This window comes from Cervus canadensis, chromosome 17 (assembly GCF_019320065.1).
Source record: "Cervus canadensis isolate Bull #8, Minnesota chromosome 17, ASM1932006v1, whole genome shotgun sequence".
Classification (NCBI taxonomy): Eukaryota; Metazoa; Chordata; class Mammalia; order Artiodactyla; family Cervidae; genus Cervus; species Cervus canadensis.
The window spans coordinates 52,660,583-52,687,937 of NC_057402.1; the positions used below are offsets into that span (position 1 = coordinate 52,660,583).

At 48.2% G+C, this 27,355-nt stretch overlaps 1 protein-coding gene and 1 long non-coding RNA gene across 3 annotated transcripts in view; one reads left to right on the forward strand and one right to left on the reverse strand.

Moving 5' to 3' along the window:
- The window catches only part of SLCO3A1 (solute carrier organic anion transporter family member 3A1), a 370,079-nt gene that overhangs the window by 268,337 nt on the left and 74,387 nt on the right, over positions 1-27,355 (forward strand). For both annotated transcript variants that reach the window (XM_043489412.1, XM_043489411.1), the window contains exon 3: positions 15,253-15,351. In XM_043489412.1, the coding sequence (XP_043345347.1) occupies positions 15,253-15,351 (99 nt within the window). The remainder of the gene's footprint in view (positions 1-15,252; positions 15,352-27,355) is intronic.
- On the reverse strand, positions 1,783-19,600 carry LOC122454801. Its single transcript, XR_006273525.1, has 3 exons — positions 19,573-19,600; positions 4,893-4,898; positions 1,783-2,013 (listed from the first exon to the last, which is right to left on the reverse strand). It is a non-coding gene; the product is annotated as an uncharacterized LOC122454801 (long non-coding RNA).

Genomic DNA, 27,355 nt, shown 5'->3' on the forward strand with positions numbered 1-27,355 from the left:
CCGCTCCGGCTGGATGCACAAGACGGACTTGGGTTCCACCTCCAAGCTCTGTGACCTCAACCTGGCCACGCTCGGTTTCCAGCCGCCCCTCCATCTCACAGGCCTGACATCAGAGAGTGCTGACCTCCTTCCCTTTGGCCCCGTGTCCACATGCATTCTGGGGTCCCAGCTGGTTCCTTGCACAAGGTCATCAGAAGCAGAGCCCAGAGGTTCTCAACTTGGCTGCACACTCAGTCACCGGGAGAGCTTAGAAAAAAGCCCACTGTCGAGGCTGCACCCCAGACCAGACTGAGGCACTAGTGTTTTTTTTTAAGTTTCCCAGGTTGGCCAACACACGGCCAGCTTTGAGACCCAGGGACCTAGGCAGCCTTGGAGGGAACAGATAGGATCCTGTGGGTGGGGAGGGGCGTATAAGTCCCGGCATGTGCCATGCGGCCTCAGCAGCTTGGTGTTTGGTTTATAAACTTTGCCATGGGGATAGTGCTGTGACACAAATGGCATTCCGCGTCTAGCCCCTGATCTATGTTCAGAGGATGGCCACCCCCTCCTCCTCTCCCCGCCCCCACACCTCCCCCTCAGAAATAAGCAAGGTCAGTTACGTCATGCTGTCAGGCTGCTGGCAGCAGGCACCGGATAGATAGGTACCGCGTGTTTTGCAGGCTTCCTGCTGTTCACGCATTCATGTTTTATTCATGCACGTATGAAGCCGAATGTTCCCTTCTTAGGGGAGAAATTGCAGCCTGCAGGTTTCAAGACGGAAGAATACATTAGTATAAACTGAGGGCATGGAGGCAAGTGAGAGACAAGAGGAGCGTGCTCTGATGAGGGTTTGGCGGCGGGCAGGTGGACACGGAGGACAGGGATGATCTAGTTAATGTTTGCAGTCAGGACTCTGTCTTCTGGGCCGCTGCTGCCCTCTCGTGGGCAAGAGTCACAGTCCACCCCAGCTGTTCTGTGAGGCAGGTACTCTTAAAATTTTCTGTCATTTATTTATATTAGTTGGAGGCTAATTACTTTACAATATTGTAGCGGTTTTTGCCATAACTTTTTATTTTGTATTGCAGTATAGGCAGCTCTTACCTATAAAGAATCTGCCTGCAATGCAGGAGACCTGGGTTCAATCCCTGGGTCTGGAAGATCCCCTGGAGAAGGGCATGGAAACCCACTCCAGTATTCTTGCCTGGAGAATCCCCATGGACAAAGGAGCCTGGTGGGCTACAGTCCATGGGGTCACAGAGTCAGATACGACTGAGAAACTAACACACAGACACGCATAGACGGTTAACAAGGTTGTGACAGTTTCAGGCGAATAGTGAAGGGACTCAGCAACACACACACGTGTCCATTCTCTGCCCAGTTCCCCTCCCATCCATGCTGCCACGTAACACTGAGTAGAAATTCTTGTACTGTACAGAAGGTCCTTGTTGGTTATTCATTTTAAATATAGATAAAGACAGATATTCTTAATCTAGACTCAGCATTGGCAAATGAGTCATTTGGAAATCAACAAGTGTGATCAGGGTCCCAGCCTAGGTCTGGCTGATTCCAGAGACTTCACTGCTGTACCAGGATGTCCTGTCTGTGCTTCCTCTAAGAACCTAAGTGGTCCTGGAGGCCCGAGTTCAAATCCACCTCCAGCGAGTACTGGCTGTGTGGCCTTGGGGCAATCGACTAGCCTCTCTGAGCTTCTGTTTTCTCATATGCAAAAAGAGTTTCACAATACGTACCTTACCAAATGGCCATGAGAATTTTTGTTTGACCTCAGGTACACAGAAGGGAAAAGACTTGAAGCGATTGTCTCAGGATGCTCAGTTCAGTTGCTCAGTCGTGTCCGACTCTGTGACCCCCTGGACTGCAGCTCGCCAGGCCTCCCTGTCCATCACCAACTCCCAGAGCTTGCTCAAACTCATGTCCATCGAGTTGGTGATGCCATCCAACCATCTCATTCTCTGTCGTCCCCTTCTCCTGCCCTCAATCTTTCCCAGTATCAGGGTCTTTTCCAATGAGTCGGTTCTTCACATCAGGTGGCCAGAGTATTAGCCACCTGGAAGGTCAGCTTCAGCATCAGTCCTTCCAGTGAATATTCAGGACTGATCTCCTTTCCTTTTTTCCTCTGGATGATAGGATATTAGTAAATCATTCCCTTTTCTGAATGTATTACTTTTGTTTTTTTTTTTTTTTACTAAAGTACAGTTGGTTTATAATATTGTGTTACTTTCAAGTATATTGCATAGTGATTTTCTTTTCAGATTATATTCCATTATAGGTTATTGCAAGATGACTGAGTATAATTCCCTGAGCTATGCAGTAAATCTCTGTTGCTTATCTATTTCATGTACACTAATAATGAAAAAAAAGACCACTCTCCTTTGAAAAGAGGTCAAAGCGCTCACCACTGTGTACCAGCCCAGTGAGACACTGTTGGAGAGACTGTTGTCTTTTCTCAAATCAAGCAAATATCAAGCAAATTTCAGGCTCCCTCCAGGGAAAACCGCAGGCTTCCCCTGGAGGGATCTTTCTCCTTGTCAAGCACAGAAGCCTGAGCTCCCCCCTCGCCCCCCACCCCAGCCCAGTGCTGTCTCAGTCTTTGCTGAGAAGCCAGGACTGTCACGTGAGATCCCAGTGTCCTGGGGTGCCCTCCCTCCTCGCAGCCAGGGAAGGGGTCAGGAGCCAGGCCTTGGGCGCCAGGCATCGTGGCTCCGAATCATATTAGCTTCTTCCTTCACCCTTGCCATGAAGCCAACCGAGAAATACCTGGCCCTGAAATTCCCTTTTACCAGCACCTTAAGTTCTATTGCAATAGAGAAGTCTCTTCCAGGGACTTCCCTGGTGATCAGATGGTTTTAAGTCCATCTTCCAGTGCAGGGGACGTGGGTTCCATCCCTAGTCAGGAAGCTAAGATTCCACGTGCTGCAGGACAGCTAAGCCCACGTGCCTCAGCTGCTGAGCCACAGCTAAAGCAGCCTGCACAGCCCAGCAAAGACCCAGCTTAGCTGAAAAATAGAGTTTCTGAAACGTTTTCTTTAGAAAATCTTATCATTTGTTTCCAGGCTGTGTTGTATATTTTGTGTGCTTAGTCACTCTGTCATGTCCGACTCGGCGACCCCGTGGACTGTAGCCCGCCAGGCTCCTCTGTCCGTGGGATTCTCCAGGCAAGAATACTGGAGTGGGTTGCCATGCCCTCCTCCAGGGGACCTTCTCAACACAGAGATCAAACCCAGGTCTCCCATATTGCAGGCAGATTCTTTACTGTCTGGGCCACCAGGGAAGCCCAAAACCGAATTTACTGAGAGTGGGGTTCAAACCCACACAGGCACTAGCCCATTGGATCTTAAGTCCAATGCCCTAACCTCACCACTCAACCATCTCAGTTGCTACATATTGTTTTAATTACTCTTTAAAAAGTAATCTTTTCTATAGGGACAAACTAGAAGGGAATATCTAAATGAATGGGAGTGTTTTTCTCTGGGTGGTGAGAGATGGGAGTTGCGCCACCTTCCTTGTAGTAATAATAGCTCAAATCTATTAAACAATTACTGTATGCCAGGTGCTGTGACATGCACCCATGACATGCATTCATCACTTCACCCTTGGAACAACCTTGCAAGGTAGGAACTATTGTTAGCCAGCTCTCAGGTGAGGGCCCAGAGGCCCAGAGAAGGTAATTAACTTCCCCAAGGTCACACAGCTAATGAACTGGCCCTCTCTGTGTTCGTGGCCGCTGTGCTGCGGTGCCTCTCCATCCTGGCTTTATTCTCAGATCATTCTTCACTGAACGTGTGTATCTTTTACAACAAGGAAAAGAGTTTTTGTTTTCAAGTGAACCTGTCTGGTCCCACCAATGCAAGAACACATGGAGCAACTGAAAGACCCCGCGTGCTGCAACTAAGATGCGGCACAGCCAAGTTAATAATAAATAATGGAAAGAACACATGGGAGAAATACAATGCAAGTGCAATAATGCCCAAACGAAATATGGGAATAGTGGCATTTCTATACATTATTCTGTGTAGTCCACATTCTTTGAAATAAGCGTCTCTTACCTAAGTAACCAAAAAAGTAAAACCTGTAAAGCAGAAAAGGAAATCCTGCTGCCAGAAGTACCAGTGAGGAGCATAACAGCTACTGTTTTTCAAGAACCATCTATGTTCCAGGAAATATATTATCTGGAGCCTTTGTCGGGTGCTAGTGCATTTGCTTCTCAAAGGCTCCGAAGAAGCTGGGGGTTGTTGTGAGCCCATTTTACGGAGTTGGAAACTGAGGTACAGGGAGCATTTGTGCTGTGCTCACAGACACACAGGGCACATTGGAGCCTGATGCTGTCCTTCCTGTCGCGTGCTGACTCACCCTCCAGGCAGACATCGTCCCTGCCCTGTTCCACCCGTGACCCTCAGAGATACTAATGGATGCGTCTGACTACAGAGTGAGTGGATGCACTGGGAGAAACCACTGGGCTTCTGGATTGCCTTTTTTGCTTTTGCTTCCAGCAATATAGAGTTTGTGCCTTCTGCTCCTCGGGGACAGCCTTTGCCCCTGTGTCCTTGTCCTGATGGGCTCTTAGCTCAGAAGCCAGGCCCGGTGTCACACTCCAGCAAAGAAAAGGATGGTACTTGGAGGGGAGAGTCGGCATTTCCTCTTCCACGGGGTACCACATGCGCTGCTGTAGCTGGGTGGCAGGCCTCCTCCACGAGGGCCAGGAGAGAGCAGGCCTTCAAGTGGGCCTGGCTGCAGAAGACTCAGGGCCCTCTGAGCAGGAAAACGGGGCACCCACAGCGTATCTCCTTTCCCTGGGATCTGCTAGCTCTTCCCCACCCAGCACAGCCACAGAGCATCCATGGAGACCAGCATCCCTGAAGTGCTGCATCCGGACCGGGGTCACACTGGGCCCTTACCTCTGCCTCATTCATCCCTACCCACAGGCGCTGTAAAGTACATCTTATTGCCACCTGCTATTTTCAGATGTGAAATCACAGAGAGGGTGAGGGTCTTGCCCAGGACTGCCCACAGTATGTGGTGGTACCAGGATTCACCCCAGCCCAGCTCTAGAATCCACACCCACTTCTGGAACCAGATGGTTTCTGTCCACATCCTCGTTGTGGTGTGAGGTGTGAGAAGCAGGTAGCTGCCTGTGAGCCGCAGGGTTTGGGGTTGGGTGTGGTTTTCCCTCTTTAACTTTGTTATCTGTGCTGGAACTAGCTGGATACTGTGTTGCAAAGGGCACAGGGACCAGCTGCCCGCTGGAAGCCAGGGGCCCTGGAGCGAGTTGCCCAACCTCTGTGAGCCTCAGTTCCTTTTTGGACACAGCTGTGATGAAGGCAGCTGCCTCCTTGCCTTGTTAGAAGGAATCATGAGATAACAATGAGATAAGGGATATAAATTGCATAGTCCTGTCCCTGGCATCATATCAATACAATAAGCACTCGATAAAGAGTCAATAGCCATTTTGCTATAGGTATTTATATACACACATGTGTGTGTCTATGAAATGTAATAATCATGTTTTTGTGCAGAGAAAATATTACAACCTAACAAATTGCTGTGAAACAAATATCTACATAGCCTGAAAACAGACCAAATACAAAATCAGTGCCTAAGAATCCACCCTCCCCCACCTCTGCTTCCTCTATTGTAACTCCCTCCCTCCCTCCAGGGCAACAGAAACCACCATCCTGACTTCTCTATTATTTATTTCCCTGTTTTATCTTTACAGTTTGACTTCCTAGTTGTATATCTCTCCATGGTTTAATTTTGCTGTTTTCAATTCTGTGTAAGTAGAATCACACCAGTGGGTATTCTTGCCTGTCTGTGTTCTTTTGGAATTGTGTCTTTTAAGATTAATCCAGGTTATTGATGATGTGTGTTCTTTGCTGTATAATAATCCCATTATATGAAGATGTCACAGCGTGTCTCTCTGTTGTACTGTCGATGGGCATTGTGTTGCTTCCAGTTCAAGCATCTTACAGTGTTGGGATGAGTATCCCTGGATGTGTCTCCTAGTGCATATCAGACTTTTCTGTAGGGTGTCTGCCTAGGAATTGGGTTTGTGGGTCATGGGTGAGTTCCTCTTTAAATTTATAGACACTGCCAAAGTTTTGCCAGAATGGTTGTCTAATTTACACTCCTACCAGCAGTGTGCAAGAGTCCAGATCGCCTACATTCTTGCCAACACTGGGTATTGTCAGGCTCTACAGTCAGCTGAAAATCTAGTGACGTTTCACTGTTCTTACAATTTACACATCCCTGAATTCTAATGAAGTTGAGCATCTTGTCATGTTGCCTTGTTCTTCTGAGTTTCCTCTTTTGTGAAGTATCTGTTAAGGTTTCTGCCCCCTTTTCCACTGTTTTGTCTTTTTCCTTTCTAACTTTTAAAAATAATTTTATTTATTTCTTTGGCTGCACTGGGTCTTCGTTGCCGTGTGGGCTTTTCTCTAGTTGCCTGAGCCGGAGCTGCCTATAGTTGCGGTGCATGGACTTCTCACTGCAGTAGCTTCTCCTGTCGCCGAGCACAGGCTGTAGGAGGTCCAGGCTTCAGTAGCTGCAGCTCCCAGGCCCGAGGGCGCAGGCCCAGCAGCTGTGGTGCACGAGCTTAGTTGCCCCTTGACATGTGGGGTCTTCCCAGACCAGGGATCAAACCCGTGTCTTCTGCACTGATAGGCGGATTCTTTCCAGCTGGGCCACCAGGGAAGCCCTACAACCGGTTAGTCCTCGTCTCATTGATTTATAAACGCTTTTAAATACGTTCTTGATGTGAGCTGTCTGATTCTCGTATACATGTTTTTAAGGATGTGTGTTACATGTATATTTTCCCACATCTTAGATTTCTTAATGTGCTCTTTTGATGAATCTAAGGAATGACCTTCGTAATTTTAATATAGAACAATTTGTCAAGCTTTTCTTTTAGTGCTTTGTGCTTTGTTTGGTTTAAGAAATCTCTCCCTGCCCCCAACATTGTGGCAGTACTCTTGTCTATTATCTTCCAGCAACTTTATTGTTTTGCTTTTCTCACAGGTCTCTGATCTGCCTGGAATTGATTCCTACATGTGTTGTGCAGCTGATTTTTTCCCCTAGAATTTCAAGTTTACTTAGCACCATTTATGGAATAACTCATCCTTTCCCCCACTGCTTCGTATGCATACTTTCCCATAAATTAGGTGTTCACGCAAGTATGGATCCATTTCTGGGCTTTCTCTTCTCCGTCACTTGCATATTTGCTATTTCTTGTGCCAGCAGCACACAGTCCTCATCATTACAGCTTTAAAAGCAGTCCTAATGTCCAGTATGGAGAGTCTTGCCAATTCTTCTTCTTCTTGCAAGGTATCCAGGCTGGTCTTGGCCCTCATTGTTTCTATGAACAATTTAAAATCAGTATGTCACTTTCTACAGACACACAAAAGATGTTGTTTAGTATTATTGTTCACCATCATATATCAGTAATAATAATAAAGTTGATTAACTCTTCCTGGACCAGGAAATTACAAATACATAGAAGTCTCCATTTGGGTTTTGCAAGTGTTTCTGGTTCTGCGTGTCTGGCCTGACCTCTTGCTAGAGACTGTCATGGCAGGCCCCTTGGCACACTGCTTCTAGAAGGTGCCTCCCCAATGCTGAGAGAGACACATGCAAAGAACACTGTCCTGGGAAAAGCAGGAGGGACTGAGTCCCAGTCAACGCCATGTCTGAAAAATGACCTGCAGAAATGTCCCATGGTCACATAATTAGCCAGCAGATTTGTGCAACGTCTTGTTCTTAGAGGTTCACATGTGTATTAGCAGGTGTTAAGCTCTGAGGTTATCCTCAAATTTGCTTAACAATTGTATTTGTTTTCCTATCACTGCTGTAAAAAGTTACCACAAATTGAGTGGCTTAAGGTAAGCCATATATGATCTTACATTGTGGGTCAGAAGTCCACAATGGGTCTCACTGAGCTAAAAATGAAGGTGTTGGCAGGGCTGCCTTCCTTCTAGAGGATCCTTTCTGGAGGGGAGAGCCCATTTTCTTTCCTTTCCCAGCTCCCAAGGGCACCCACATTCTTGGGCTCAGGCCCTGTCTTCCATCTGCAAAGCCAGCAGTGACTCGTCAAGTCTTTCTCATGATGCCGCGGCTCTGGTTCTGTGGTCTCATCTCCTTCTGTGACTCTGAGTTGTCTTCTTCCTCCTTCCACGTTTAAAGGTGATTACATTTGCAGAGTCTGGTGCGCAACAGTCCATGGAGTCACAAAGTGTTGGACATGACCTAGCGACTAAATAGCAAAAATGTGATTACAGTGGCCCATGGGGATAATCAATATAATCTCTTTATTTTAAAGTCAGCTGATTAGTGACCTTAATTCCATCTGTAGCCTTTGTTCTCTTTGGTCAATTATGATAACAGGTTCCAAGGATTAAGACATGGACATCTTTGGGGAGACTTCTTTTGCCCTCTGCACGATGGAACTCTTAGCCTGCAAGTCCACTCACCCCAGCTTGCTAGCACGTATAATATAGTGCCCTGTTATTTACAACACAGGGTACACTGGGTGGTCTTTCTCCTGCTCCGCCCTATTATGCCCTATCCTCTTTGGCACTGACATCATATGGTAGGTTAATTTGTTTATGGCCTTTCTTCTTCCCAAATACAAACTCCACAAAAAAATCAGGAACTTGGTCTGTTTTGTCCACAGCCATATCTCAGCTCCTCGAGCAGTGCCTGGCACCTGTAGGTTCCATTATGTATTATTTTTCTCTTTCTTTTATAGTTTTAAAATTATGAAAATGTGATAACACTTTTATGGGAGACTTGGAAAATACAGAACAAAGTTACATATAGTTCCACTATATATTACAATTATTTTTAAGTAGATAAATTGAGATTTTTAGTTGGAGTTTCAAGATCAAACTCACAAATCAGTAGACTGGATATTCAGAGAAGTAGAAGGATATGGTAGACCTGACAAGCATGTGAACCCCATTATGTATTTTAAATGATGGAGAATGGTTGGAAGTCTCTCCAACAAGACAGCGAGCTTCTCCAGGGCAAATGTTTGTCCAGTTCATCTCTTCTTCCCCAGTGTCCAGAGATGGCTGGTTCTAAGTCAGAAAATTATACAGCCTGGGCAGCTGGTTTACACCAGAGAGTCCCAAACTTTGTTGGTTCACTGTACCCTTGAAGTGAAGTGAAAGTCGCTCAGTCGTGTCCGACTCTTTGCAACCCCATGGACTATACAGTCCGTGGAATTCTCCAGGCCAGGATACTGGAGTGGGTAGCTGTTTCCTTCTACATTGTACCCTTAGCGTCTTATTTTTCACAGAGCCCTGCGTCTGCAAGACATACCCAGTCATTGTGGCTTATCAAGCTGTTTGCTTCAAACGACTTAATATAATACATGTCTGGAAAAATAAGACACATTACTTGAAAGAAAAAATATTTATGTTTTTTAATGTAAAAAATATTTACTTGGCTGCGCTGCATCTCAGTTGTGGCATGTGGGATCTACTTCCCTGACCAGGGGTTGAAGCCAAGCCCCCTGCATTGGGAGCGTGGAGTCCTTGCCACTGAACCACCAGGGAGGTCCCATCTATTTTATTTCTAAGTAAGCACGATTACTCACTAATAGGTGTGTGTCCCTGCTGGGAACTACACAGCTTCTTAAACCTTGGGGTCAGGTGGGACCCCACCACCCTCATTTCCCGTGTTCTGCATTGATTTCCACACCATGTTTGCTATTTATCAGAGCAGCGACTTAGTTCACAGAGACAGGATGTAGTTGAAAGGAATGTAGCTCAATGCAGTGCTGAAACCATCAGCTACCTTGAGCGGGTAGTGGTGAGTAGTTGTACAAGTAGCGTCTGACAAATGTCAGGTATCACTGGGTTTCCCTCGAAAACTTAAAAAACATTTTGCTGCGCCCCTGTGAGTTCACAGTCGTATCCTGGGGTGCCTCGGCCCACAGTTTGGGAACTGCAGATGTACACTACCCTCATTTGCAGAAGGCCTGTGTTCAGAGCAGGATGCCAGAGTGCGGTCACCATGGGGTCGTCCCATCCCCTCTCCCTTCGCTCAGGCATCATGTCCCTGGGAAGCCGGGTTAACATCAGGATGCACTTGGCGGGTGGGCAGTCAGAGCATGGGGTGGACTCTGGACTCTGGACGACCAGTCGGTCTGGACCCTCATGAGGCTTGGGATCACGGCTGCCTCCCACTGCCCTCTCTGGGACCTGGCCTGCCCCCAGCTCCAGCCCCTCTTGCCTGCTGCTGGCTTTAGGAAATGAGGCATGGGAGGAGAGGGGAGGACTGGGAACCCAGGTGTGGTGGCCTTCGTTATAGAGGAAGAGACACGGGGGACCTCCATTTAACACGTTCATGGCTCTTTCTAGGTGCCAGACTCTGATTAAGGTCATTAAGTCCTCCCTGCGGAATAGGCCTGGTATCATTCCCATTTTACAGATGGGAAAGCTGAGGCACCAGGAAGTGAAACAGACCTTTCCCAGGCCGCCCAGAGCTAGGACGTGGTGGGGCTGGGATCTGCCCCCAGGCGGCCCCTGCTGTCTCCTGAGCTGTCTGAGGGGATGAGAGAAACCCGATCGCGGGGCCCGCTGTGCTGCCTTCTGGCTCCCTTGTTGGGAAGGGAGATGCTGAACCGTTCCTTCTGCTGTGAAACAGCAGGCCCAGGAGACTCCCCCCTGTGGTCACTGAACGGATTACAGGAGATTAAGCTTGTAAAGCCGCGGGCTCAGGGTGGCAGCACGGGAGGGGGCCACTCTCGTGTCTCTGATCCCTGCCTCTCAGGCTCCCCTCCCGTGCATACAGCCTGGCAGACAGTAGGGGGCAGCACCGCGCCGCTGAGTAACCTACAACCCCCGCCACCCCCCACCCCCTTACAGCGACCCGGGGACCCGGAGGTCCTCGCCATTCAACGCAGGGATGCTGGACCATCTGTTTCTTGTCTGTTTAGGCAGAACGGTTGTGTTTTTTTGGGGGGTGGGGGGTGGTTGATAAACAAGAACAAAATCACAGCCTGGTGGGATGAATCGACAAGAGAGCAAGGAAGCGCGTTCCAAGTGCCTTTCTGTAAGAGCCCAGCCAGCCTGCAGGCTCTCAGGGGAAAACCACCCTCTGCAGACCCAGGACAGTGCTCTCCCATGCTGTGTGATCTGAGCTGTTACCCTGAGATATTTCTGCAACAGTAAGGGTGCTTCCTGACGCTTGAAGCCATCCCCACTACCAGATCATCCCTTGGAGAACATTCTAGAACCCGTTGCTGCTAGAGGTTCACTTGGCGTATCTCTGAGGAAAAGCTGCTTTTAAAAAAATAATGCACCCAGAGACCATGGATAGCTGTATGTGTACTGAGTCCCTTCACTGTTCACCGGCAACTATCACAACAACGTTTGTTCATCGGCTGTACCCCAATACAAAATAAAAGGTTTAAAATACAAAAGATAAATTAAAAATGTCCCCAGAGATTTCAAACAAAGAGGTGGTGCCCGTTGCACAAAAATGCATATCACACATCTTTTTTTTTTTTTTCTTTCTTGTTTTTGGAATGAGATTCTATGGCTTTTCTTTTTTTCATCATTTATTTATTTTTATTTTTTGACTGTGCTTTGTTGCTACACAGACTTTTCTCTGGTGGTGGCAGGTGGGGGCTGGCTGCTCTCCAGTTGCGGCGCATGGGCTCCCCAGGGCCCTGGCTTCTGGTGCAGAGCGTGGTCGCTAAGGCATGCGGGCTTCAGTAGTTGCAGCACCTGGGCTCAATAGTTGCTATTCCCAGGCTCTGGAGCACAATAGTTGTGGCACATGGGCTTAGTTGCTCCGTGACATGCGGGATCTTCCAGAGTCAGGGATCGAACCCGTGTCTCCTGCATTGGCAGACGGATTCTTTACCCCCAAGCCACCAGGGAAGCCACGCTATCTTGTTTCTTTGAGAGAGAGCTCTGTCCTGTTAAAATGGAGAGCTGCAGCCCAGTGTTTCAGAGACCCGAGCCCTGTCCTAGAGGAACCGGAGGGAGCAGTCACCTTGGCACGTGGCTCCACGGCAGTGGCCTCTGCCTATCGGAGCTGCCAGAATGGCTGGATGGCCTGTCTGGGCCCCACAGGGCTCCTGTGGGCCCCTGAGCTTGAGGGATGCCCTCCTTTTGTGTCATAAGTTGCAGAAGGACAGGACACCCAGGGCCTGGAGTCTCCAGCTTCCTGTGACACTGGTCTGTCCACGCGCTCCGCTGTCCCCACGTGGGGGAGGGTAATACACTCTCAACACCAGCTCTGAAGCTCATTGGCTGTTTCTTTCCGTTGACACATAATGCTGGGTCCTTTGACCTATTCAAGATTATAATTTTTATTGTTCACTCTGTGGGGGATGGAGCAGTGGTTGTTACATTGATTGTGGGGGGTATTTAATTTGCATGAAAAGAAGTGTGTTATCATGTGAGGCGGGGGGGGGGGGGAGTGGTGCTGGAGATCAGAGCAAATGCCAGGAGCATAGAAGGGGAGTCAGAGGGGTAGTTCTGGGCAAGAGAATCATGTCCCTGTCTTCAAGTCCCTTCTTTGGGAACAGCCTGAGTAGTTGATTTACTTGCTGGCCAGTGACTCCCCTCTGCCTTCACCTGTGTCCTGCTCAGAAGGACATAACTGGCTTCGGGATTTTGCCCTGAAGCAGCAAGTCCTTCAGTCTCCCCTGGGTGCTGCTGTTACCTTGGACACCCCCTGTCCACACCCTTGACCCTGTATCTTTCTCAGCATCTCTTCCTGCTTCCCTTTCCTCCATCCACCAAGCAGAGCCAAGATCGCTCTTCTCCCTAACTCAGCCCAGCTAAGGACAATCCTCCTAATTCTAGCCCATCTTTGAAAGATTCCCTACACTCTAGACCCTTCCAAAAACACCCTCACCTCTCTCAATTTTCTCTGTTCAGTTTTTTCAACCTAAATTGTGACAAACCAGAGCCAGTGTTGTAATAAAGCAGATTTTGCTGCTCTCCAGATTCCTATAAACAGAAATAACTGGGAGACCAGGGTCACCAGCTGGGTACAGGAGTGGCTATCTTGAGACACTTGAACTTCTAGAGTGCTCTAAATCTAGGAGTAGGATTTCACCGAGGGTGGATTCATTCCTCAGTGGAATTCACATGATTCCATTCCTGTGATGGAAACCATCCTCTTTCATCCCTTCCTTCATCAAACAGCATTCTTTATAAGTCATCTTAAAGTACTTGCTTTGGGATTCTGGGTTCTGGTCTGAAAGTGAAAAACACCTGGTTTCCTTTGCCAAGTATGTAGAAATCAGTCCAGCTCCTGTCTATAGTTTCTTTTCTCTGTGAGTATAGTTGCTTTACAATGTTGATTAGTTTCTGCTCTACAGCAAAGTGAATCAGTCACATGTACACATACATCGCCAGTTTAGATTTCCTCCCCTTTTAGGTCACCACGGAGCCCGGATCAGAGCCCCCTGTACTGCACACCAGGTTCTCATTGGTTACTCATTTTATACATCATATCAATCAGCTTGCTGTACTGAGTCACTTCAGTCATGTCCACTCTTTGTGACCCCATGGGCTGTAACCCCCAGACTCCTCTGTCCATGGGATTCTCCAGGCAAGAACACTGGAGTGGGTTGCCATTTCCTTCTCCATCAATGGTGTTTCATATGTGTCCGTCCCAGTCTCTGAATTCATCCCACCCCACCTTCCCCCTTGGTATCCATATGTTTGTTCTGTCTGTTCTCTATGTCTGTGTCTCCATTTCTGCTTTGTGAATAAGATCGCCAATAGCATTTTTTAGATTCCACATATATGCATTAACATATAGTATTTGTTTTTTTCTTTCTGACTTACTTCACTCTGTATGACAGACTCCAGGTCCAACCACATCTCTGCAAAAGGCACCAGTCCATTCCTTTTCATGGCTGAGTGATATTCCTTTGGTTTTCTTAAGTTTTGTTTTCTTCTCCGTCCAAGTCAGTGAGCTCCAGGAAGGCTTGGATTTTTGATTGCTTGTTTCAACACTGAGTCTCCATCCCTAAGAAGGCTGGTTGGTGCAAAGAAGGAACTCAAGAAGTGTTGATTGAGTGGATGAGTATTTGAGCAGATCCATCTCTGGAAATTTCAGGCTGAGTTAGTCTACTCTGTGAGCAGACCAGAAACCCTCCACTGAGCTCAGATTCCCTCCGGTTGAATCCATTTCCTACCCTGTTTTTCATGTGCCCACATAGACCTGTTAGCATCCACCCTCCAGGCTGTCTGCTTGGGTTGAATTGACCATGTACTGATTGTCCCCACAGGTAACCAGCTTCCTAAGAAAAAGGCACTTCTTTACTGTTATTTTTACTCCTAGGGCCTTGTGAACTGTCAGTGCTCAAGTTGAAATTTAGTTAAGTAGAGAACAGCCTGCAGCTTTTTGGTTTGGGCTCATTGCTTTTGCCAGAGTGAGCCAAAAGTTCTGTGCAAAATTCCAGATACTGCATCTATTAGATACATATTGGGTGGGCCAGAAAGTTTGTTAGGGTTTTCCCACATGCTGTTATAGAAAAACCAGAAAGAGTTTTTTGGCAAACCCAGTGCTTAGGCACGTGCCTGGTACCGTCTTCTCAAGTCCTACGAAAGAGCTTGAGTCCTGAATGGCTGTTAGATCAACAACAGAGAGCAATTCCAAAAATACAAGTGGGGAGGGCCTGCAAAACTGAAATTAATAAAATGTCTAATTAAATGTGCTCAAAGCATGCCATTATGTCAGCTTTGTTATTTGCTAAATTTAATGCCCATAAACATTTCATTACATTGGAGAATAATTTGTGGCTTCAGCTTTTCTCACTTCATAAGAATTCCTGTGTGCACAGTGAGGTCTGAGAAGTCTTTGCCAACTGTATATTAAATGAATTACATAAAGCCAAATCAATGTGAAAGCAAAATGATAAAAATCCTTCCCAAAATGTTTATGGCTGAAAAAAAAATTTTCATGATAAACTTGGATGTATTTTATGGGTCCGATGTGACATGGAGTAGAGTCCTCAAAAGTTAAGTGTACTGGAGGCCTAGAAATATTTCAGAGCAACCTACAGAAACTATAGAATTCCTGCGTGATAGTGCTTCAATAGGGTTTCCAAAAATTAGAATAGTTGCTTTCCCCTCTAGGATATTTAGACTAATTCCTCTGATAGCATTTGTCTAATCAAACCTCTCATCTGATCAATGTAAAACAGTTTTCTCATGCTTTGACAGTTTTGCTCATTGAATGCCTTCTGCTTTTAATCTAATCTTGGTTTCATCCATCTTCTTCTTTCAGGAATCCTGTTCACGATGCTGGTGTTTGGACCAGCCTGTGGATTTATCCTGGGCTCTTTCTGTACCAAAATCTATGTGGATGCAGTCTTCATTGACACAAGTAAGGAATTTATCTCAATTTCTAAGCCCTACCCACAAGCCCTTTCCCCATCACAAAGGAGCCCCAGCCCTCTGAGTTCTAAAACCTTCCTACTAAGAAGCAACTTTAATGCAACCACCTCTCTAGCTGGTGACCCCCTTGAGATTAGAGGGAAGATGGTGAGTGTAGGTTCAGAGGGCCTGGACTCAAGCCTGTGTTCTGCTCATGTCTGCCTAGAGGCTTAATAACCACCTGGGGTTGATTTCACTCTTCAAATCTGAATTTTCCTATCTGTAAAGTCAAGGTAACAGAACTTATATCTGCCTTCAGGACTGATGTAAGGTAAGTGAGGGGACAGATTTGGAAATACCCAGCAAACACACATATTCACTGAATGTCGGTCCATGAACCCATAAGAGGACCCTGTTTCTTAAACTAAAAGCTGGAGCTCCTAAGTGCAGATGTACACATAGGGTCAAGGAGACCGGCTTTGAAACTTGTTTCTGTAAGACACTGTTGTGGTGGGCTTTCAAGAAAGCAGGGGCTATGTGCCAAGTCACTTCAGTCTGCAACCCCATGGACTGTAGCCTGCCAGGCTCCTCTGTCTGTGGGATTCTCCAGGTAAGAATACTGCAGTGGGTTGCCATGACCTCCTCCAGGGGATCTTCCTGACCCAGGGATCGAACCCGTGTCTCTTGCATCTCCTGCATTGGCAGGCAGGTTCTTTACCACTAGCGCCACCTGGGAAGCCCTAAAGGCAACATACCATACTTCAAACCAATGTCTTGTGTTCTTAAGTGCAGGTTAGTGGTATTTGGGGTGAGAAGGGGATGGGACTTTCCCCTGGTAGTCCCTCCAAGACCCAGGCTCACAGAAGTTTTATCTGACTGCTGCCTGCCCAGTTGCCAAGGCAGGAAGCCAGCTCTGCCTCAGAAATGACATGCACTGTTTCTACTCGCATCTCAGTGGCCCCAGCAAGCTGCCTGGTGTATTAATCTGTTGCTTTATGGCAGATTACCCCAAAATTAGTGACTTTAAACAATAGTTATTATCTCGGTTTATTTCTCTGGGTCTGGAGCCCAGGAGCAGCTTTGCTCAGTCACTGAGTTGTGTCCAACTCTTTGCAAGCCCATGGACTGCAGCACGCCAGGCTTCGCTGTCCTTCACCATCTCCTGGACTTTGCTGAAACTCATGACCATTGAGTCAGTGATGCCATCCAACCATCTCATCCTCTGTTGCCCCCTTCTCCTCCCGCCCTCAATCTGGCTGGTTCTAGCTCAGGGTCCCTCATGAGGCTGCAGTCAAGGAGTTTAGCCGGTCTCAAATCATGTAAAAGCGTATCTGGAGGGGCTCTGCTTCCAAGCAGCCCCAGTGGCTGTTGGCAGCCATGGGCAGGTCGACTCTGAGGCTGGCTCCCTTGGGCCTCTCTGCAGGGCTGACCTCAGCATGGCCCCTGCGGAGCAGACAGCCCAGGACAGGGTGAGCACACAGGAGACAAAGCCGCAGTCTTTTGATAACCTAGTCTCGGGAGTGACACCTCATTGCTTCTGCTGCGTTTTGTGTGTTAGAAGCAAGCCACTTGTTTCTGTCTACACTGGGGAGAAGGAATCCTTCCACAAGGACATGAATTCCAGATGTGGGGATCACTGGAGGCCCTCTTAAGCACTGCCCACCAAACTATTGCTTAGTCACTCCAGCCGTGTCTGATTCTCTGTGATCCTATGGACTAGAGCCCGCCAGGCTCCTCTGTCCATGGGATTCTCTAGGCAAGAATACTAGGGCAGGTTGCCATTTCCCTCTCCAGGGGATCTTCCCAATCCTGGGATCAAACCCCCTATGTCTCCTGCGGCTCTTGCACTAGCAGACAGATTCTTTACCACTAGCGCCACCTGGGAACCCAGCATATGTGGTCACACCTCAACCACACGCCTGCAAAAGGGCGCTGTGTTCCCATGCAACTTAACGAGCTGAGAAGACATGTTTCCTTTCTCTCTGAAAACAGCGTGGGAAGCCATTCCCCTTCTTCTCATCCTGATCTATTCCCAGGATCAATAAGAACTCTCAGTCCCCCGGTTCTCCATTCATCATCTCTCGACAGTGCTAAATTTACTAATTCACCCCAAAGACATTATGTGGTTTTAAATCCAATCAAGTCACTTTGTGATTCACTCCATTAATTCCACTGATATATTTACTTGTAGCTAATGATGTTACAAATTTCCAAACGGAGGGGGAAAAAATAAAATGCGGCCTTATTTATTTATTATTTTAGAGCACTGGGTCTGTTCAGGAGGTGATTGAACACTGCAGTTTTTTAGCTTTGGGTTGGCCCTTTGATCCTATTCCTAGCGAAGGGGATGAGGGGGTGACCTGGTCAGAGAAACCACACAGGTGAGAGTCAGCTGCCATCTTGCCTCCATGGACAAAAAGCCCACTTCCGCCCTGCAGCAAAGGCAGAACAGGACAGGAGTCTCGAAGGAAGGGACGGAAGAGGAAACCTCCCAGGGCATGGGGAAGGCTGCCTGGGGCGAGAAGGCAGGTATCCAGCAGGCAGTTTTGCCTTCAGCGTATCGGCAGGGCCCCCTTGGATCCAGGCTTGTGGAATACCAGCATCCCTGAACCAGAAAGAACCTCAGACATCACTCTTCCAACTCTTGCATTTTATAGACAAGGAAACTGATTCCTAGAGAGGGGAAGGGTGTGCATCTAAGTCGCTTCAATCATGTCCAACTGTTTGTGACCCTATGGACTGTAACCTCCCAGGCTCCTCCGTCCGTGGGATTCTCCAGGCAAGAATACTGGAGTAGGTTGCCGTGCCCTCCTCCAGGGGACCTTCCCGACCAAGGGATCGAACCCGAGTCTCCCGAGGCTCCTGCTGTGGCAGATGGATTCTTTTACTCACACCCCTGGGATGGGGTGTACCCAGTCTGAGGGGTGTATCTATAGAAAACCCAGATCCGTGAGCAAGTGGGTGGGTGTTTCTACTTTAAGACCCCACCCCCTCGCTAAGATTCCTCTTGGGAATGAAATAACATCTTTTCCTCCGAGCCTGGAGTGGCCGAGAGGCACTCGGGTGTCTGGGGGGCACAGCCTGTCCACTGGCAGTCTGCTGGGTACCATCCTTTGCTCAGGCTGGGCTGTCGTCCCCGCCCATCCTGCACCACACCTGTCCTCACCCTTCAGGCCCGGGTGAGGCAGTGGCATCCGTAGTCCTCTGCCCACTGGCAGTTTGAAGCCTCTGGTGCCTGAGACGGATGGGCACATTTCCATTCCGTCTGGGCATCCTGCTGATGGCCGCCTCCCCCCTCATGAATAACAGCGGACTTCCGATCTGATGAGACTCTAGGGACAGAAGGATGCGTGTGAGTCACCCTCTTTGTCTGCCTCCTTTCTGCAGGCCCCAGGAAGGCTAGTGCCGCTCTTTACCAGCAGAGGGCACAGGAATATAATTTATTCTGTTCAGGAGCCACTCAGAATTCCACAGTTTGCAGTGTGTTAAATCCCTTCATTCATGTCCGACTCTGCGACCCCATGGACTGTAGCCCGCCAGGCTCCTCTGTCCATGGGATTTTCCAGGCAATACTGGAGTGGGTTGCCATGCCCTCCTCCAGAGGATCCTCTCTATCTAGGGATCAAACTCGCATCTCTTGTGTCTCCTGCATTGGCAGCGGGTTCTTTACCACTTTACCTGGGAAGCCCCCCAGATTTTAGTTTTTCCTATCTTGTGCCTGAAACTTGTCATTCTTTCTATGAGTGGATCGGTGCTGTATTTCAAGGACCAGGTTTTCAGTTCTCTCGGGATCTTCCTCAACAACTAAGGCAGAGCACCTCTTCAGGGCTGTGAACCTTTCATGAATGCACAGGCCACACACACAGCCATATGTTTCTGAAATTCCAGCAGAGAGCTGGGCAAGGGACTGGGAAAAGAGGTAGCCTGGGAATCGTGTGAGGTGCGCAAGGCAGGTCCCTGGAAGGCCCTTGTTCTGGGGCAGCTGGAAAAGAGACTGTGGCTTCCACCACGCAGTCTGGCAGCGGCTGACGAATTGTTGATATTCAGTCACTCAGGCTTGTCTGACTCTTTGTGACCCCATGGACTGCAGCATGCCAGGCTTCCCTGTCCTTCACCGTCTCCCGGAGTTTGCTCAAACTGCCATCCTACCCTCTCATCTTCTGTTAACCCCTTCTCCTCTTGCCCTCAATCTTTCCCAGCATTGGTCTTTCCCAATGAGTCAACTCTTCACATCAGGTGGCCAAAGTACTGGGACTTCAACCTCAGCATCAGTCCCTCCAGTGAATATTTAGGGTTGATTTCCTTTTGGATTGACTGGTTTGACCTGTTTGCTGTCCAAGGGACTCTCAAGTTTTCTCCAGCACTGCAGTTAGAAATCATCGATTCTTTGGCACTTGGCCTTCTTATGGTCCAACTCTCACATCTGTACATGACTACTGGAAAAGCCACAATTGTGACCTTACAGAAAAAGAGAGAGACATGAGGGAGCCCAGTTGGAATCTGTGTGTTGATGAAGCTGGGGGGTACAAGGGAGGCAAGTGGTTGTCGGGACAGACCAGCTGTGGAGCCGAGGTACACCCTGAATACCTCCCCTGGGGGTACTCAGACAAAGGGATTCTGCTGTTGCTGCTGCCTGTCGTCTGATGGGAGTGTGTGTGGCTCGTTTGCCCCTTCTCCTTAAAGATAGACACCTCCTTCCCCAGGCTAGTGGGGAGCAAATGATGGTGCCTGCAGAAGTTCTTTTCCGGAATATGTTTGTAGAACTGAGATGAGTGAAGAGCAAGACACAGAGAAAAAAGGACTTGGTAGCAGAGTGGGATACAAGCATCCCTGATCGGGAAAGAACCTCAGACATAATTCTTTTCCAAGTCTGGCCTTTTATAGACAAGGAAACTGATGCCTAGAGAGAGGACAGGATGTACCCAATCCAAGAGGTGTATGCATAGAAAACCCCGACCACTCTTCACAGTGGAGGCTTCACAGACAGTGGCAGCCATGATCTCAGGAATATTTGAAGCCATACACCGAGCGCCGCATTGGAACTACAGAGCATTCCCATGAGAGGATGGGTCCTACTGTCAGCCCATTAACAGCCCGATACCTGGGCCATGGACCAGTAGCAGTCCTGTCAATACCAGGCCACCCAGCAGGAGGTAAGCTTCATCTGTATTTGCAGCTGTTCCCCATCACTCACATCCCCCAGATCCATGAAAAAATCATCTTACCTGAAACCAATGCCTGGTACCAAAAAAGTTGGAGACCACTGCATTAACAGAAGAGGTGGCCACCTCCTCCTGCAACGATTATGAGTTCTGAGCTGGAACCAGACCGCCACTCAGATCCCAGCTGGACCCCTTATGGTCTGTGTGATCCTGGGGACATTTGTCCTCCTGGGTCTGTGTGTGGGTAACACGAGTTAATGGCACAGACCAGTTGACACAGTGCCTGGGGGTTAGTGAACACACAGAACAATTAGGTGTCATGAGGAACAGAGCATGAACTCACGTCCTTAGCTACTCGGAGTCAAAGCTCAGGCCAGTCTGACCCCAGCTGAGCAGCTCGCTTCCCTGAAACATCTCCAGGCGTTTAACTGGAAGGCTGCCCCCTTCCATGAACAGAGGCTTTGCTGAGATGACCTGGCTCGGCCAGCACGGCCTCAGGCCCCCCAAAGCCCGCCTTGCTACAGCTGACAGCGTCTGCAGCTGCCAAAGGGCAGATTCATCTACTGGCTTCATAAAAATGTTGACCAGCAGAGACCCCTCCAACTCTGGCTGCTGCCGCCAGATTCCTTCGTGTTGGACTAATTAGCCCAGCAGCTGGGGTTCGGAACAGTCCATGCTGCCCTCCACCCTCAGCTCCTCCCTGCCTCCAGTTTCTAATTAAGTCTGTAATGTAATGATACTCTTGGAATTCTTGAGTCCCATAGCAAAAGTTTTGCAAAGTAGGTTAGAAAAATAGGTAAATGAACTGAAGGAAAAAAAAAAAGAAAAACTGCTCAGAGAACCATAGTATTGCTTACACATCAGTGTGGCCCCAGACTAAGTAAATATTCCCAGTTTGCTTTGATCTGTTCTTCTCATGGTCTTGGTATCCCCATGGGTGGCTTGGTTAGTTAGTTAGTTTTCAGCTGATTTAGACTTGTTGCTGGGAAGTCCTTTTTTTGAACCTACAATGGTAGCAATCCTTGGAACTGGAGAGAAAGCAAAGCCCATATGTTTATGTGACCTTCAGCAGAGGGGAAAGCAGCTGCTGAAAGCTTGTTCAACTCACCCAGCGAAACCACAAAGCCCTCCCAACCTTGGATTCCAAGAGTAGAAGGGTCAGAGCAGTGAACTGTTTACGTCAGGAATCCTAACAAGCCTGCTCCACTGTGGCTCAGTGGTGAAGAATCTGCCTGCCAGTGCAGGAGACGTGGGTTTGACTGCCGAGTCGGGAAGAGCCCCTGGAGAAGGAAATGGCAACCCACTGCAGTATTCTTGCCTGGGAAGTCCTATGGACAGAGGAGCCTGGCAGGCTACAGTATGTGGCATCACAAAAGAGTCAGGCAATACCGAGCGACTAGACAGAAACAATAACAAGCCTGCAGACACCTGTGCAAGGGCAGACCCACTGTGCGCTGGCCTCACAGTGACCCGGGGGTGGCTCCCCCTGCTCCTTCCTAGCATTTTTCTCTTGGTGCCTGAAATGACCAAGGGCAGGCAAGTGACTGGAGGGAGCTTAGCCAGGGTATTCACAGAGTCTCCTGGGGATGCCAGGCGTTTGCACAGCCCAGGACCCTGATTCTTTCCCCATCCTTTTCAATATCTTTCTTTATCCACAGTTCTAGATTCACTGGCAATTTGATGCATTCTAAGTAAATGAGACAAACTGATGTTCTTCACTTGTATTCTGAGCATCCTCCTGAGAGCAGCCTTCGTCAAAAGGCTGAAACTGCAGCCGTATTTAAAGTCAAAACACTAATTAGAACCAGATAGAAAGAGAAATAAATAGAGAGATTTTCACACCTTGCCCTCTACCTGGACCTGAAAGAATACCTTTGTTATACTAAGCCTGCCCGGGGCCACTTTTCTTAAAAATGAGGAATTTTTATTGCCTAAGATGTGGGTTCAATCCCTGGGTGGGAAAGATCCCCTGGAGGAGGGCATGGCAACCCACTCCTGTATTCTTGTCTGGAGAATCCCATGGACAGAGGAGTCTGGCGGGCTACAGTCCTTGGGGCCGCAAAGAGTTGGACAAGACTGAAGTGACTTAGCACACACCTGCGCACACACAAGCCATTTGTACCAGTCAGGATAGGCTGAGTTATGCTGCAACAATAAACACCCTCAAGATGTCAGTGACTTGGGAATACTAAAGTCTTATTTCCTGCTTGTGTTATATACCCGAATCAGGTCAGCAAGAATATTTTGTTCATTATAGCTTCTTAGGCATCATCTTTGGGAGAATTCCACATGCTTCACAATCAAGCAGGAAGAAAAGGGCATAGGAGTCATGCACCAGCTTATATATATTGCCACATGGGAGTGATATGTGTCTCCTCTCCCACATTTGACTGGCAAAACTCTGTAGTGCATGCCCACACCTAACACCACAGGAAGGGAGGCGAGATCCTCATCCTCAGAGGAGGCGACCCATGTGCCGATGTGGGGTGGTGTTACCACACATGCTTTGCCAATCCATGTAGAGAACTCCCCTTCAGTGTCAGTAATGCTTGTTGTCATTGTTCGTCGTTCAGTCATGTCTGACTCCTTGTGACCCTGTGGACTGCAGCACACCAGGCTTCCCTGTCCTTCACCATCTCCCAGAGCTTGATCAAACTCATGTCCATCAAGTCGGTGATGTCATCCAACCGTCTCATCCTCTGCCGCCCCCTTCTCCTCCTGCCCTCAGTCCTTCCCAACATCAGGGTCTTTCCAATGAGTCGGCTCTTTGCATCAGGTGACCATAGTATTGGAGCTTCAACATCAGTCTTTCCAATGGATATTCAGGGTTGATTTCCTTTAGGATTGACTGGTTTGATCTCCTTGCTGTCCAAGGGACTCTCAAGAGTCTTCTCCAGCACCACAGTTCAAAAGCATCAATTCTTTGGCGCTCAGCCTTTATGGTCCAGCTCTCACATCTGTGCATGACTACTGGAAAAACCACAGTTTTGACTATATGGACCTTTGTTGACAAAGTGGTGTCTCTGCTTTTTAGTATGCAGTCTAGGTTTGTTATAGCTTTCTTTCGATAATGCTGAGTTGTGACAATTGCCAGGCATGAGGGGGTGATAGTCAGTTTCAGTGGCCAAGAGGCCTCTTAAAAATACTATTCATTGTTAAGATAGGTAGAGTAAGGAAGTGCCTCAGAAAAATGAAACTGGATCATTAGCAGAGATGTGGATGGACCTAGAGTCTGTCATACAGAGTGAGATAAGTCAGAAAGAGAAAAATATCATATATTAATGCATATATGTGAAATCTAGAAAACTGATACAGGTGAGCCTATTTTCAGGGCAGGAATAGAGAAGAGCCAGGTGGACATGGGGTGGGGGGAAGGGGGTGGGACAGATGGAGAGACTAGCATTGACATGTATACACTATTATGTGTAAAATAGATATATAGTGGGAATCTGCTTTATAGCACAGGGAGCACAGCTTGATGCTCTGTGATGACCTAGAGGGGTTGGCAGGGATAGAGGGGTGGGAGGGAGCGGATATATGTATACATGTGGCTGATTCCCTTCATTGTACAGCAGAAACTCACGCATCTTTGTAAAGCAACTCTGCATGCGAGCTAAGTCACTTCAGTCGTGTCCGACTTCCTGTGATCCCATGGACTGTAGCCCTCCAGGCTCCTCTGTCCACGAGATTCTCCGGTCCAGCCTGGAGTGGGTTGCCATGTCCTCCTCCAGGGGAATCTTCCTGATCCAGGGGTCGAACCCGGGTCTCTTACATCTCCTGCACTGGCAGACAGGTTCTTCACCACTAGTGCCATCTGGCAAGCCCATAAAGCAACTCTGCTTCAATTTTTACAAATTTGAAAAAGAAAAGATGTGTCTCAGGCTGGTGTCAAGCATTCGCTGTCTCAGCAAGAGCCCCCAGAAGTGGGCTGAAGCTCCGCTCATGAGGCTGACCGGTCCTGAGGCCAGCCCGCTCCAAGGCTGAGTGGTTTCTTCTCAGCCTGTTATTTCTCTCCCTGCCAACGTCCACTGGATAATTGAAACGGAGGGAAAAAATCAATACCTCCCAGAATAGTCAGCCATGATTTTCCTGGTTCTTCAGATCCCTGCCTTCTGCAGACCCGCCCCCGCCCGCCCCTTCCAAAGCAGCCGGTGTGCGATGATGGTGTCACAGGTGGGTGCCTAGCCCTGACTCGGGAACTGTGAGCACACTTTGGCTTTCCGCCCGCCCGCAGACACAGGCCCTCGGGGAACGAGTCGCCTGGCTTTCACAGACACCTGCCTCCCCCAGGGCCGCCCCACCCCCAGGGGTGTTTTCTCACCGCACGGCAGCCACTAACTTCCTATCTAAAATACGGCTGTCCATGTGCTTCTGATTTCCTTCTCCCAGCAGCTGCCAGGCTTTCTCTGTCCCTGCTGGCTCACATCTGGCAGCTTTATGGGGCCCAGAGACAAAGGAGGGAAATAGTACATTTCTCTTTTCCCGCCTTTTGTTTTCATTCAGCGCTTGGCAGCAGGTGAAGGAAAACAGTAAGGGATTGGTGCAAACAGTCTTGCTCAGCTCCAGGGTGGTGTGACTTCATTTTCTCTCCTCTTGTTTGCATAAAGATGCTTTCAACATCACCCTGGTTTTCTACACCGTACTCCTTTTTTTAAAAAAAAAAGATCTGTACCTTTTGTTGGAGTAGATGGGTTTGAAGACCAAGCATTTTCACACCCCTGAGAGCAATGGAAACTGACACTGGTATATTAGACTCCTCCTTGTTAATGACCATCAGAAGACATAATTGTGCGTTGCTGTTGTTCAGTCCCTAGATTGTGTCCAACTCTTTGTGGCCCCGTGGACTGTGGCCCACCAGGCTCCTCCGGTCCTGAGATTTCCAGGCAAGAATACTGGAGAGGGTTCTCATTTCCTTCAGGGGATCTCCCCCACCCAGGGATCAAACCCACGTCTCTTGCATTGGTAAACAGATTATTTACCACTGAGCCACCAGGGAAGCCCTAATTGTGCATTAGTGCCGTGCAAAATTTCTCCATGTAGGAATTTACTTAAAAAATATTGTTTATATCCAGTGACTGAGCTACTAGAAAGCTCTCCTCGGAAGTGTTGATATTAATAAAAAGATTAAGACATACCTCAGTGTACAAGGCTTAAGAAACTAGCTAAAAATTTATGTAATCCCTAAAATGGAATATTACACAGCATTAATGTGTGGTAATTTTGAGAGATCTTTACAGTGCATTGTTAAATGAAAAAAAAATCTATGCCTTAAAATTCCCATTTACATAAATACATCCCTGAAAGTTCAAGATTAAGCGCTCCAGTAGGTAAGAGCCTACTGTGTGTCAAGTGATGCTGCTTTATTACCTCTCAGCCTGGTAACCACTGTTCTGGGCTGTCTATCGTCTTTATTTTGCAAATGATGAAACCAAGAGTCAGGGAGCGAGAGTACCTTTCCCAGCATCACGTGCTAGTAAGTAAGAAGGGTGGGGTTCAGCATCACATGCTACTAAGTAGAAATAGTGAGATTCGGCCCCAAGCCCACTAGAGCGTATGCTCTCTCCTCTCAAGCAAAAGCATCTGGTCCATTCAAGTACCCTGGTTATTGCTGCTTGGTTGATGTCAAGGCCTCCAGGTTAGAGACCACCAGTGTTCCAAAGGCCAAGTTGCCACCCATCAGAAGAGCTGGTCGTCTTACCCGCTGCCCAGAGCAGAGGAATTAGCCTTCAAGAACCCTCCAGAGAGCCCAAACAAAGGCCTGCCAGTCAAGAGGGAGAGAGCAGAGCCCTTGGCATCTGGATGCCTGTGTTCTGGTCTTCAACTCTGTGGATGTAGGCAAGGCACTCAGCCTTTCCTGTTTCTTTTTTTTTTTTTTAATATAATTTTATTTATTTGCTTTTGGCTGTGCTGGATCTTCATTGCTGCACAGGCTTTTTCTCTAGTTGCAGCGAGTGGGGGCTACTCTCTATTGCGGTGCATGGACTTCTCATTGCAGTGGCTTCTCTTGTTGTGAAACACAGGCTCTAGGGCACCTGGGCTTCAGTAGTTGTGGTTCCCAGGCTCTAGAGTACAAGCTCAGTGGTTCTGGCACACAGGCTTCGCTGCTTACCAGACCAGGGATCAAATTTGTCTCCTGCACTGGCAGGCAGGTTCTTTACCATGGAGCCATGAAGGAAGGCCACACCCAGCCTTTCTAAGCCTTGATTTCTCCATCTGTATGAAATAGGGACAATAGAAAAAAAAAGGCTCTACCTCGTAGGGTTGTGGGGAGGGTTGATTGGAACAGTTGAGAATCCACTCCACATAATCCCTGGTGCAGAGTGAGCCCTCGGTCGGTGACGGCTGGTGTTTTCATCACTGATAACTGGGGAGTCTTCAGGAAGAGCACTTTAGATGTGGGGGAGCGCTCATCCAGTGACTACAGTCATTTCTCTTCCCAAGCCTGTCCATCCATCTGTCCAGGCCCGCAGCCCCGTTAGGTCTTAGCTCATATGCTATAACCCAGATCACTGAGATGTGCTCCAGGGGCATGGGATCATCATCAAAGAGATATCTCTAAGCAGCTCAGGTGGGAGCACCCTGCTCTGCAAGGGAGATGTGGAAAAAGGGAAAAACATCTACCAAGGGGGCAACAGAAATGTACATCTTCTTGACTCCAGCTGGAAAGTCAAACAAGTCATAGTACTAGACGGCCACACCACTTGCATGGGACCTCAAAGCATAGACACTGGCTACGGAGCTTTCAGTAGAGGACTGGCCCCCAGACCACTGGCCATCACGGAAGTTTGAATTAACCCATCCCCCATCAGCTTCCCTGGTGGCTCAGGCGGTTAAGAATCTGCCTGCAGTACA